General features: G+C 39.5%; 1 protein-coding gene across 1 annotated transcript in view; it reads right to left on the bottom strand.

Moving 5' to 3' along the window:
- Positions 1 to 5,876: 5,876 nt before the first annotated feature.
- LOC119578500 (laminin subunit beta-1-like) overlaps positions 5,877 to 13,325 on the bottom strand; it is a 70,483-nt gene continuing 63,034 nt past the window's right edge. Inside the window, exons 36-44 of the mRNA XM_037926073.1 lie at positions 13,074 to 13,254; positions 12,696 to 12,880; positions 12,104 to 12,339; positions 11,495 to 11,866; positions 11,212 to 11,356; positions 10,878 to 11,038; positions 10,558 to 10,755; positions 10,178 to 10,313; positions 5,877 to 7,048 (exon numbers count right to left, since the gene is read on the bottom strand). Coding sequence (XP_037782001.1) covers positions 6,900 to 7,048; positions 10,178 to 10,313; positions 10,558 to 10,755; positions 10,878 to 11,038; positions 11,212 to 11,356; positions 11,495 to 11,866; positions 12,104 to 12,339; positions 12,696 to 12,880; positions 13,074 to 13,254 — 1,763 coding nt within the window. The 3' untranslated portion in view covers positions 5,877 to 6,899. The remainder of the gene's footprint in view (positions 7,049 to 10,177; positions 10,314 to 10,557; positions 10,756 to 10,877; positions 11,039 to 11,211; positions 11,357 to 11,494; positions 11,867 to 12,103; positions 12,340 to 12,695; positions 12,881 to 13,073; positions 13,255 to 13,325) is intronic.

Here is a 13,325-nt window from a genome sequence, read left to right as displayed (position 1 = left end):
TCTGGATACAAAGCTGGTTCTGCTTGAGCTGTATACAAAAATGGCATATTACAACATCAAGTTAATATGAGGGTTCAAAATTGGGCCACTACACAAACGGAGTTGGCAGGTATACCACTCGCAACGGAATTCTTAATGTCTCGGGACTCTGGAGTAGTTTTCTGTGACTCTCAAAGTGCTCTTCGGACACTAAATTCTTTCAGAGCATATAGCGATGAGGAAATTGTGAGTTGCATTAAGCGTAACGTAACTTATGCAATAGAACGCAATTTCAACATTCAATTTGTATGGATACCATCTCATGTTGGCATATATATATATATATATATATATATATATATATATATATATATATATATATATATATAATACATATAATATATATATATAATATATATATATATATATGTATATATATATATATATATATATATAATGCATATATATATATATATATATATATATATATATATATATATATATATATATATATATATATATATACACACACACACATATATGTGTGTGTGTGTGTGTGTGTGTGTGTGTGTGTGTGTGTGTGTGTGTGTGTGTGTGTGTGTGTGTGTGTGTGTGTGTGTGTGTGTGTGTGAAATCCAATTATACATGTTTTACGTGTCTTAAGTGTCAGACAAATGGGAAGTATGGTAGGACCTTGTGTGATTCATGCAAACAACCGTGATGTTGTACCATGTATGGGCGTTTTACAGTGTACAGTATGTTATAATGGTGAGTCTCGGAGAGCAGTCAGTATAGTGAAACATGCATAACTGGATTTCGTGTGCGTGCACTCACGCTCGCGCGAGCACACGCACACGCACACACACGCTCGCGCGAGCACACGCACACCACACACACACACACACACACATAGCGTAGAATTTTTCAGCCTTCTAGAGTGAGATACTACGCAATCAAAGTAAACGCCATAATTGGGTGCATATGGAAATGCAAGTGAACTATCCCCCGGGCCCTCTGATGCAAAGTTACCGCCATCACGACAAAAGATGCAGATGTGATAATAGAGCTAATACTTCAGGTCTGTGATTACTAATTTATTCTGTCTGGGCCCTGGTGTCACATTTATATAATTTGTCATAGTGGTGGTAACACTGTCTAATGATTTAGTTATGCTCCTAACTACCTTAATCCAACCATTTGTATGTTCAGTGTGCCATACCAACTCCCTTACCCCCCACCCCCACCCCCTGGAGTTAATGGGCGGCTCGAGGGAGGTGGGTCTTGCCAGTCCGCCCCCGGTTGATGAGTGTATAATGGCATTGAGACTGAAGCATGCTTTTGGCTTCGTGTCTCTTATTGCTGTGTACGCTCCTACTGATGTTTGCAAACTCAATGTGAAAGAAGCATTCTATGCCAAACTCACATCCGTGGTAGACAATTATCCCCCACGAGACATTTGCATTGTTCTGGGCGACTTCGCTGTGGTATCCGGCTGTGATCGAGCTGGCTACGAGATATCTCCCGATCCCTATGGCTCGGGAGCTGATCCCAGCAGTGAGAACAGCCTCCCTCTCCGGCATTTTGCTAGATCCCAGAGATTGAGGATTTCTGGTTCCTGGTATCAGCACTTCAACCCGCATCGCTGGACATGGTATAGCAACACAGGTACTGTGGCCAAGGAGATCGACCACGTTCTTGTCAACACTCGCTGGAGCATCCTCCAGAATTGCAAGGTTTACCAGATTTCCAAGTTCTGTGGCACTGGTTGTAGCTACCCTACGGGTCCACTTCAAAACTTCTCGTCCCTCCAGTGGCCACTCTAGGGTGTTTCACTTGGACAGACTGAATGGGGAGGAGTGCAACTGAAAGTTCGCCACGGCAGTCTCTGATCGATTCACAGAACTTGAGAAGCCGATAGACCTGTGAGAGTCTTTCAAGCGCAAAACACTTGAAGCAGTGTAGGAGTCCATTGGTGAACATCCGAGGGCAAGACAGAATTTCATCTCACTGGAGACATTAGAGGCCACTGAAGGGTGTCGCATGGCTCGTCTGAATGACAATCAGGACTTATCCTTTCCTTGATAGGGCTCAGACACTGCTGAGAAGGAACAAGGAACAGTTCATCAGGAACCTTGCTGAGAAGGATGAAGGCCATTTCTTGGTGAATGACTTTTGTCCTGCCTACCAAGCCCTGAGAAAACTGAACTCTAAGCCCTCCTTGCAGATGACTGCAGTCCGCTCAGTTGATGGATGGATCATCACAGATCAGGTTGGGGTTCGTGAACATTGGGCTGAGTATTTTGAGCAGCTGTACCAGGTAGCACCCTCCAACAGTTAGTTTGGATACAAGTGGTATCACAATACCTGTGCCAGACCCACCCATTAGCGAGGAACCTACTTCCCTACTTGAGGTTAGGATGGCTGAGGGGTTGGAAAGCCACAGGCTTGCTTGCTTGCTTGAGATTTGCGAAGTTCTGGCTTCGCCCGGGCCTTTCACTTATGGCCCGGCCTGTGTCAGCTTTTTATGGCTGTCTCATTTGTTTGTCTGACATTCAGTGCTTACCGTGGCGGTGGGACTGCAAGCAGGCGCTCCTGTAGCCGTGGTGTAAGCATCTCGCATAATCTCTTTACCAGCACGACGGCTGTGTTCTGCGGGCTTTGTCTTAGGAGTTGCGTGTGCACACAATTCTCTAAGTAATGTACAAGAGTGGCGTTCGGCTCGGCATATGTGATATCCCTGTTGAACTTCTAAAGGCTGGGGGTGAACATATGGCACAGGGCTTGCATGCAGTCTTGCCATCTGGCAGTCTGGTTCAATTCCCTGACCTGCTGAGGGGTTTGGCCATCCCTCTCTGGAAGGGGAAAAGGGACTGTAGCAACAACCGTGGCATCACCAGGCAAGGTTTTCGCCCGCATTCTTCTGAAACTGATCGGTGACCACCTACTAAGGCACCAGAGACTTTGACCAAGTCAAGAAGGCGTTTGACTCGGTGCATCGAGATCCTGAGATTTAAGGGAATTCCAACACAGATTATTGGCCAATAGCAAGCCTATATACCAGTACTGAAAGTGCTGTAACGTGTGGTGAGGGCCTGCTGAACTTCTTCCCTGTTAATTCAGGAGTGAGGCAAGGTTGTGTCCTTGCACCAACACTTTTCAACACCTACATGGACTGGATAATGGGCAGAGCTACTATCCAAAGTCAGTATGGAGCAACAGTGGGCAATATCAAGGTCACAGACCTCGACTTTGCCGACAATGTTGCTATCCTATCAGAGTCTGGAATCACTGGTGGCAGCTCTTGCATTTAGCAATGAGGCAAAGCCCTTGGGCCTAGAGGTCTCCTGGACTAAGACCAAGATTCAGGACTTTGGGGGCCTGTTAGGGAAACTGTTTAGTTGATACATGCTTGCAGTGAAGATGTTGAAGTCAGAGAGACCTTTGCATACCTTGGTAGCATAGTCCATGTCTCTGTGCTGTCAGACCGAGAAGTCAGTAGATGGATTAGTCTGGCAGCAGGAGCCATGAACTTGATCAACAAAGCATTTGGAGATGTCAGTACCAATGCAGAAGGTCCAAGCTATGATCAGAATAGCAGGTTCCTAGACCAGAGTCTTTAATTCTACATGGACATTTAGTGAATAAATAGTAATAAACAAGGTTGGCTGACATTGGTACCTGTGTGCCAGTATTTAAGGTCTTAATCATTCACTGCACCAGAGAAACTTGAGCTCCTAAACACTAGATAAGTATTCAGGCATCATTGACCACCATTGAGTGCAGCATCATTACACTACTCTTCTGCCAATAAATCTGGATTTACCCATTTCATTTAGCTGACAATGTACACTACAATGTCATTGTTGGGACCGAGTTCCAATCAAATATTGGTTGTATCACTCAACTAGATTAGATTTCATTTAGTAGCTCTGCTTCTGTTAATATGCAGTGTCCCTCATACTGTTATTCAATTCTATTTCATATTATTCTCAGAGAGATTCTTTTGCATTTAGTTTGTTGTGATTTTGTCCTAGTAACTTCCAGTTTTTCTGTTGAAGTTTATCCAGTTTTCCCAGACACTCCTTCCAGTTTAGTTTTATTAGTTTGTAATTTAAAACAATTAATAGTAACTATTTTATGTTGTATAGATTTTCTCTAATGAATGGCTTTATGATACTATGCTAGTTTGGCTCTTATGTTAACATTTTCATTGCCTTTACAGCCGTGTCCATAAGATGGGCAGTTCCCGTGTAAGCAAACATTTTTGCAAATTGTGTTCCAATTCACATTTGGGTGGTGGTGGCAGACACACTGAGATGGCATCAAAGTTGAAGAAATTATTGGAATGCCCTTGCCTGGTATCCCCATTTGTACACAGAGCAAGTGTGCCCATTGTGCCAAAGCCTAAAACCTGAGAACTGGTCAATTGGTAACACTGCTTTGGAAAGTGAGGGATATATGTTCAGTGGCCAGGGCAGGTCCAAGACCTCACTTGAACAAGGCTTAGTCCCACACTGGGGTAAAATCCACTTTTCTTTTTTATGAATTAAAATAGTACCTTGTACTAGTACTATTAATGGCATGTAATGCATTTGGTGAATTGTTTGAGTCTAAATGTGTAATTTTCTACATAATTTATATTTTTTGCTTCTTAAATGTTATGGCATATGCATATTAATGCAGTAACTAGATAATAATTATCCAAATAATCTTTATGTTGAAATTGCCATTTTTAAAGAAGGTAAGTACAAGCCTCACCAATGTTTCTTTTTTGGTTGTTTCTACTATTATCATTGTTTCAGCAAGATGTCTACAAATCATCACTTACAAATAAAATAGGTAATATGATTTAATTCAAATTATATATAAGATTTTCTGCATCCAAAGTAGAAAATCGCAAAGATCCTCAATTCTCAGAACCATTTTTGTATTAGATATCATTCTTATCTCATTTTCTCATTTCTTCATATTATACTACTTCTGACACTAAATGGTTTCAAAGGGAAAAGGGCAATGAAAAATGGTTCTCCAGAGTGCAATTAATCTTGAGGGTTCTGGCAATTTTTCTTTATGTTATCTTATCATCCCAATGACAAATATGCCTGACTTTGTAGAATCTTCAGGACCAAAATGACTGTAAATATAAGTTTGGATTTTTGTCAGCTTAACCACTTGAAAGAAATTATCAGAGCCTTATACTACATACTGACACAAATTTAATTTTCTGAAGCTCCATGTTAAAATAAATCTTTACACATAATGAATGCCATTGACTCATTTCCTTTATTTTATTTTGCTTTGTTTATCAATGGATTTCTTAGTCAAACTTCCTATTCAGACTGATATACTAAATTTTGTTCAAGATATTTTTGATTATTTTTACTTTATTTTGCATTCACTAGATACAGATATCATCTGAAAACAATAACTGCAGTTTTTCTACTTTTCACTGTGTTAATAATCTTATTTAACCATACACAAAACTTCTGCAACCATAATCAACTTTTTTTTTTTTTTTTTGCATGCAAGATGCTTATAATTTGAGATATAGTTTCCCTGAGAGTTTTGGATCATAAGATTTACAATTACCATCTTTAGCCATTGTGATATATAGGCCATGAGGATAATCTGGTCCATGTCTAACCTAACCCATACATACTTTATTATCAAATTCATACAAAAAAAAAAGGCATATTAAAAAAAAACTTTTTTGTACACTAGTAGCACCCAAATTTTTTTCAAAAAACAAAAAAAAACAAAAAAAAAAAAAAACAATAATAAATATAATAATAATGACGAAGATAATAAAAACAAATAGTATACTAAAATCAACTAAATCCACAATTTACTAATACTTAAGCACAAACACACCAAATCAAAAGTTTTTTTTTTTTTTCTTTTTTTTTTTTGCATATTTACAGAGTTGTTCCAAGAGACTAGGGCATTGATGCATCAGCTAGCTCCTAATACACAGAGATTATTGTTTGAAAGGAAAGAATGATAAAAAGGAGAATACGATAACCACACTAAAATTATTAGTTAATTTTACAAAACTAAAACCAAGCTACAAAGATTGTTTGGGCACTTTGGTAGTGAGTGGCAGTGTCTTAATATCTATACATACTTGTGTGTATTTACAGTCAAATCTCAAGAACTACACAGGAGATTCTCTTTGTCATTCCATTCAAAACTACTAATTATGGACAGGAAGATTACTATTAAATTGCTGTTAGGAATTCACTGTTATTTGTAGAATCAGAGATTTCTTGTTTCTGCATCTTATATATGTTATTTTAAGGGAAAACTAACATATATGCTAGACATTCTCCCTTTAATAAAAATAAAAAGAGATTATAAATAAAATGTAAATGATGACAGATATAAATGAAAAAGTTGAAGTACTGTATTAATGATTATCAGAAACCAAAAATTAAATTAACAATATTTATATTTATCAGTTTTGTTCTATCAACTTTACACAAATACCTTTTAAAAACATTTTCATTTCAACAACTGAGATAGTGTTACCAAAAAAAAAAAAAGGAAGGTATACAACCAACTTATATTCATTCAATATCCCTGACTGTAAATCTCAGTGTAAAGGGCTTCCTTTATGTTTCATTTCAGGAATTATGAAGTGCAGTATCTGGTAATAAATAACAGTGTTTCTGGGTATTGTCAGTATCAAGAACATTTAATTCTCTTGCTCCATAAGCTGATCAAAATTTCTTACTGAAGCCTTTTTGAAAGTGTAGTAGTCATTACATCTGTAATCTTTCATAACATAAAAAATCAAAATTTCTTAGTTTTTCTTACTGCATTTCACAGAATTCTAAACAAGGAGAAATTATAAAAGATGAATGACTTTTTATGGTATCAACAATGAGCCTGAAAGAACATGGTTCCTCTTGAGAATCAGATCAGCGTCTCCCAGACTGACAGGTAGCATAGAATTCTGTCTTCTTTGATATGTATTCATGGTGCTCCTCCATGCTCACTTCCATTTTGCGAATTTCTTCTTCGTAGTCTCCAAGAATTATCTCATTCTTCACAAATATTACCTCCATCTCTGAAATTAACAAAAAAATATTAAGAATATGTGCATATGAATTTAATTCATCTTAGCACTATATAATTTACCTCAGAACTGGGTTTATGGTTTTAAAGAACTTTAAAAGTGCTAATCTCTTAATATTGTTTGTTTTACAAAAACCCTTTCACAGCTTACCATAAATTGACTTTCTCTCATCCCATACCTCAAGGCTGTAGTTCATTTACTCTTTGCTGCTGGGTGCCATGTACATACATGCCATAACATGTCTGGACTATATTCCGGGTGGCATGTATAAACATGCCATGGTGCACCGGTACCATTTTCCAAGGGCATGTACGATCATGCAGCGCATGCTATGGTGTCAACACAATCGCCCGGTGGTGGGGCTCAGGCCACTACAAATACAACCCAGGAGGGAGGGTTTTTGTATCAAGAAACCACCCAGCGGCATTGGGTTAACCATAGAGAACTAAGCCTCCCTGATCATAATTTATCTGTCAAACCTTGTTTTTTAAAGTTGGGATGCTAAAAAATATCCCAGAAAAATCTGTAGCAATTTCAATGGAAATGAGTGACCCCATAATAAAGCATAATGATCCTCAATGCTCCAGATGAGGTGATATATATCTATCTTTTGTTTGGAAAAATCAAAGTTCTAAATTAAATAAGAATTATGGTCTGTTCCAAAATGATGAATGATATAAATTTTTATGGGCATTAACTCCTAAGTGTCAGGTTTAGAGCCCATGCATTTCTTCTTGCTCCTGCCTAGGTAAGTTCTGTTTCTAATGAAATGAAAAGAGGCATGTTTTTTAATCAGCCTTTGGTACATTTTGAATGGGATGAGTTTCAAAAAGTCTAAATGTACTTTAAGTGAATATTACTTCCTACCACTAATCTGAATCATATCAAACCAAAACTGAGATCACATGAAATGTAATAGACTTGCTCAATTTGGCATATTTTGGCTGCAGGGGGTGGAGCTGGCACATTTTCTTATACTTCAGGGGGAGCTAAACAAAATGTGTTTTTTCATTATGGAAGGTAGAAGACAGTTGAACTGTGACAGATCCAGCAATCACTGACATCCCACTGCAAGTGTAGTAGCATTAAGTCTGTTATGGTGGGGTGTCCCATGCCTTTTGAAGCCAGTGTCTGGTTCTCTAGGATTAAACAAGTAAAATGGTTCTATAGTGATTTAGGAAAAATGTTTTATTTTTATTTAAGTTTTCAAAACTTTTGCCAAGGACTTGAAAATCAATGGGCCCAAAGGAAATGTATACAACTTTAAGCAGAAGTGAATTTAGATACTGACACAGAGTAAGGCTTTCAGACTCAAAGGGTGTGGCACTATAATACTTCACATGGCCTTCACCCTAGACAGGGTTAAGCTGCTTGCAATAAGCACTCCTAACTTCAAAGGCAGCATCATGAAGTAGTAGCATACCAGTCCATTTTCAACCTGGACAAAGAGAGGCCACTAGCCATAAGCACTCCTGACTGTGAAGATGGAATAGCTTGTAGATGATCCTAGCATGTGGCTAATGCTGGCCAGACCACTATCATTTGAGTGAGGGAGAGCACAAGCAGTATCAGCAGCAGCATGGTGTAGCTGTGAGACCCTTACCACATAAAGAATTGGGCCATAAACTGATCTAACCTGTAGATGATTGAATAAGTAGATGTATGCCAACTAGCCAACTAAATGTACCATATTTAGCTGGCCTAGAGGCAGTGGCAATGGCATGGAATAGTCACTAATAGGGTCTTTCTGTATCTAAACAACTTTTAAAGGACTGTACTGGCATGGAATAGACAGAAGCTTTTCTGCCACAATTAGCTAGCTCAAAAATGTCAGCAGAGACAACTTAAAGTCAGTCTCATTAGTATGGGCTGCTAGCTGGAGTAGATGTAGGCTTATAGTAAATGGATGGTTGCGCATCTACTATTTGAGGTTACTGGTGTCTTATCTCTTTGGGGAGTGTTTGTTGTGGGTGTGAGTGCCCACAGGTATGGCTGGTTGTTGGAAGTGAAGTCGGAGATCAACGGGGGAGCCGGCAGGCACCCCAGTCGGCTAAGGACTGGGCAGTCCTTGTGGTGGTGCTGCTGCTGTCTGCTCTGCTAGAGGATCGGGGAATGCTGATCTTGTTTTGGGTTCTGCGGCTTAAGTACACTAACGCTGTGTAAGTGTGCAGGGAACGAGGGGAGCCCGCTGTCCAATGAGCACGGATATGGCTGTGGACCTGATGTGACCCAACCTGGGAAACTACGCTGAACTCCAGGTTGCGGGGTCATGCTGCTACAGGTACTCCCCCTCCAGAGAGTGAGCAAAGCAAGTGAGCAAAATACCATAACGTATCACTCCGGTGGTCACCAGTATAGTAAATGGATTGTTGCGCATCTACTATTTGAGGTTACTGGTGTCTTATCTCTTTGGGGAGTGTTTGTTGTGGGTGTGAGCGCCCACAGGTATGGCTGGGTGTTGGTGGTGAAGTCAGAGATCAATGGGAGAGCTGGCAGGCTCCCCAGTCGGCTAAGGACTGGGCAGTCCTTGTGGTGCTGCTGCTGTTGTCTGTTCTGCTAGTGGATCGGGGAATGCTGATCTCGTTTTGGGCTCTGCGGCTTAAGTACACGAGCGCTATGTAAGTGCGCAGGGAATGAAGGGAGCCCGCTGCCCAATGAGCGCGGACATGGCTGTGGACCTGATGTGACCCAACCTGGGAAACTACGCTGAACTCCAGGTTGCGGGGTCGTGCTGTTACAGGCTAACCTACTTTACAGTTTTGCCACAACTAACCATCCTTCAGGACATACTTGGATTGAGTAAATACAGTTGTTTGTCATGACAAGCCAGGTCAGAAAGGGCTGCAATGGCACAGAGGACTCTCAAGACTAATCAGTATTAGGTCAGCCAGCCAGCAGACAAATTTTTGGTAGGTAATGGAGGAGCTGATAGGGAGGAGGGAGTGACTGGCTTCCATGGGGTTGCCAGGGTGGATAATGGGTACCTGAAGTCAACTTAACTGATATTTTAGAATGGCTAACATATCTGATTACTATAATTTTTGCACTAGACCATAAGCAAAAAGAAAATATCTTTCATTAATTTTATTACGCTATCTTTTCTCATTGTGAGACACTTACCCTTAAGCATACTTAGCTTTACTTGAGCTTCTGATGCCAATTTGTTTGCTCTCTTTCTAAGTTCTTCTGCCCTTTGTCTGGCTTCTTCAGCTGCTTGGAACTTGATCTGTAGCTTTTCCTCTACAATCAAGTATTTCTGAAAACAAAAATGACTATTTTTGCAAAACTTATTTGACAGAATGTAAAAAAAAATAATAATAAATAAATAAATAAACTTTACTTGGTAAATAAAATACTTTACAAAATAAAGGATATTACTACAAAATATCACATAAACAGTCATTCTAAAATAATTCACAGAAATTGAATATTCTCTAGAAAATCCTTCTGACACATTTTGTATATCTTTCCAATATTCCCAAAAGTACTCTCTGCCTTACATCTTCAAGCTGTTTTGCATCATTAGCTGCTCTCTGTGCTTTGAGATCTGCCTGGTTGACAGCAGCAGTCGTATCTTCTAAATGTTGTTGATTGATGATATACTGCAGCTTTACACTCTCAACTCTCCTTTCTAGGTCCTGTACATCCCTTAGTGAGGAATTAGCTTTGGCCTGAGCTACACTGGTCTCACTAGCAATCTGGAATGAAATACTTTGCTTTTTAAGTGTTTTCAAAGCTTACAAATTAAATTTCAATTAAGTAGAGTCCTGGATGAAAGATCTATGGCAACTAATCATTATGAGACCTGCTTGAAACCTACCTGGGTAAGATGAGTCTGTGTGGCATCAATGTCATCACTAGCCTGCATGATAGCTTGTTCTGCAGCATCCTGTGCTGCACTTGCTTCAGTGAGGGCTTCTACAACACGCTTTGCTACACCCAGAGTTCCTTCAGCCTTAACCTTGGCTCTGTCAGCTCTTTCTGATGTCAGCATGTAAAAAAGCTCATATTAGAAAAGACAAATAATTGAAATAGAACAATAATCTTCATGACAGAAACTACAGCAGAAAGACATAAGCAAGTACAAAAGATTAGGTACTATAATCTGGGTATACAGCAGTACACTATCTAGAATGAAACATAATCAGGAGTACCTTTCAACTGTATTGCAAGGTCTAGATCATTCCTGGTTGCATCAATAATTGCATTAATGTTTGTTAGAGTTTCAATGGCAAGTGTGATCTTCTCTGCCAGGTCTGTAATCTGTTCTGGTTCCAAGGAGATAACGATGCTCAAGACCTGTTGATTAAATGCAAATGAAAAATAAAACTTTAATAATACCTTTAGAATTTGGGTCCATTCTTTTGCAACTAACCCATGCTGCTTCATAAGACTGAATGGTTAATCACAAGACAAACATGTATACTTCATACACACCTCTTCAGCTAGATCCCTGATTTCCTGGGGTTTAGCACCAGGTGTACTAAAGTACTCCTCAATTTCTTCCAAGAGCTTGGTAATTCTTGCTTTGTATGAATCTGTTAAGTTACGGGAGCTGAAGGCCAGGTCATAGGCCATCAGAGCCAAGTCTGAGGCTATGTCAGACTGCCTTTTAGCCCCAGAAATGCCTCGTAATAGCTCATCAACTGAGGCCTCCTTCTTCTTCAACATTTCCTTGGCATCATCTGCAAACTTGAGGGCAAGCTCAGCGGTGTTTACAAGACCGTTATTACATGAGAGCCCTCCGCACTTTCCACAGCCAGCTCCACCACAGTAGGTATCACAAGGATCGCCCCGTCGGTCACACACCTACAAAAAGATAAAACTACTAACAACAAGGATTGCCTATCATCACACTCCTACAAAAAGACCTCATTTACTAAACAATACTTTTTTGTTTCACTATCAATATATTAGGGTCCACACCTACTATAACACAAATTACAACTTGATTTTACAAAAAATCCTTTTAACCTATTACACTTGCTGAATATCCAAATATTACAAAGTGTCAATAATGCTCAAATGTGACTTCAAATATGCTACCTGCTCATTAAGATCTGGGATGCCTCGATACATTTCATCCAGCACATCTGTCATTTCTGCTAAGTTCTCTTCATTATCAATCTGCGTACGGTTGAAACGATCTAAAGCATGCAGGAGAAGATTTTCAGTCCTGCGGCGAGAGCGCCTTGACTCCCCAACAATGACTTGAGTGAGCTCAACCTTCTCTTGGGCAACTCTTGATCTTTCTCCAGCCACCCTGGTGAGGTTGAGAGCACCTGTGGAGACAATGGGAGCATTTTATTATCTATGCTTTGAGTGCAATTGGCTACATTCCTATTTTAACTGTGAGTATTAAGAGGCACCAAAAACAAATAATTAAAGCTAAGTTTACATTGTCAGTTTATTTAAAGAAAAAAATAAAGAGCATAAGATTGAGGCCTTGGTCTATTTCCTTTTTATCCATGCAGCTTTCAAACAAAGAGTATAAATGAACAATGTGAACACAGATACATACACATAGGGGAGAAAAGTGACAGACATACAAAATCTCATTGATATCCATCCATCCATGAACCAGAACCCATTACAGATCCACATTACCTTCTCTCCCCCACCACCCCCACGCACGAACCTTCAACATTAGCTTCTTGCAACTTCGTAGCTTTTTCTTTAAGGTCTCCTGCTTGATTCTTCAGCTCCTCTGCTTGCAATCTAAGATCTGCCAGGGCATTTGTTGCCAAAGAAATGCGTTGTGTAGTATTATCCACACCATGCTCCAGGCCTTGAAGTTCTGATGCAGCTACTGTTAGGTTGTCACTGGAACCGATATTGTATATAAAATAGTGTTTGTTTCCTTAGCTTGCAAAAGCAGAAAAACTAAAGTTAACTCTACATATCACAATATACAACAAACTTTTCATTAGACTTTTCAATGTAAAATTACTGTATATGCTCTTATTCCTTTCAAAATCTGTACATGGTTTTTCCATTGTATACATAATGCACTTACGTTAATTCAGAAATGAGGCTTGAGAGGGAGGCAAGATTCTGTGATGTTAGGTTGGCAGTTAGCAAAATGTTCTGTACATCTGCAATCTTCTCCTCCATTGACTCAAACTCATGACTGTATGCACCAGTTGCTCCTGTCTGCTTGATCTGTCCAGCAGCTGCAATCAGGGCTTCTGTGCGCTCTGAAAATTAGTTACAATGGAATTAATCAAAATTTATTTGAAAAGCTAAGATACCAACTATTGAGACAGAA

This window comes from Penaeus monodon, chromosome 11 (assembly GCF_015228065.2).
Source record: "Penaeus monodon isolate SGIC_2016 chromosome 11, NSTDA_Pmon_1, whole genome shotgun sequence".
In the NCBI taxonomy this organism is placed as follows: domain Eukaryota; kingdom Metazoa; phylum Arthropoda; class Malacostraca; order Decapoda; family Penaeidae; genus Penaeus; species Penaeus monodon.
Note: the sequence above shows the minus strand (reverse complement) of the source record. Positions and strands in the feature narration are given on the sequence as shown.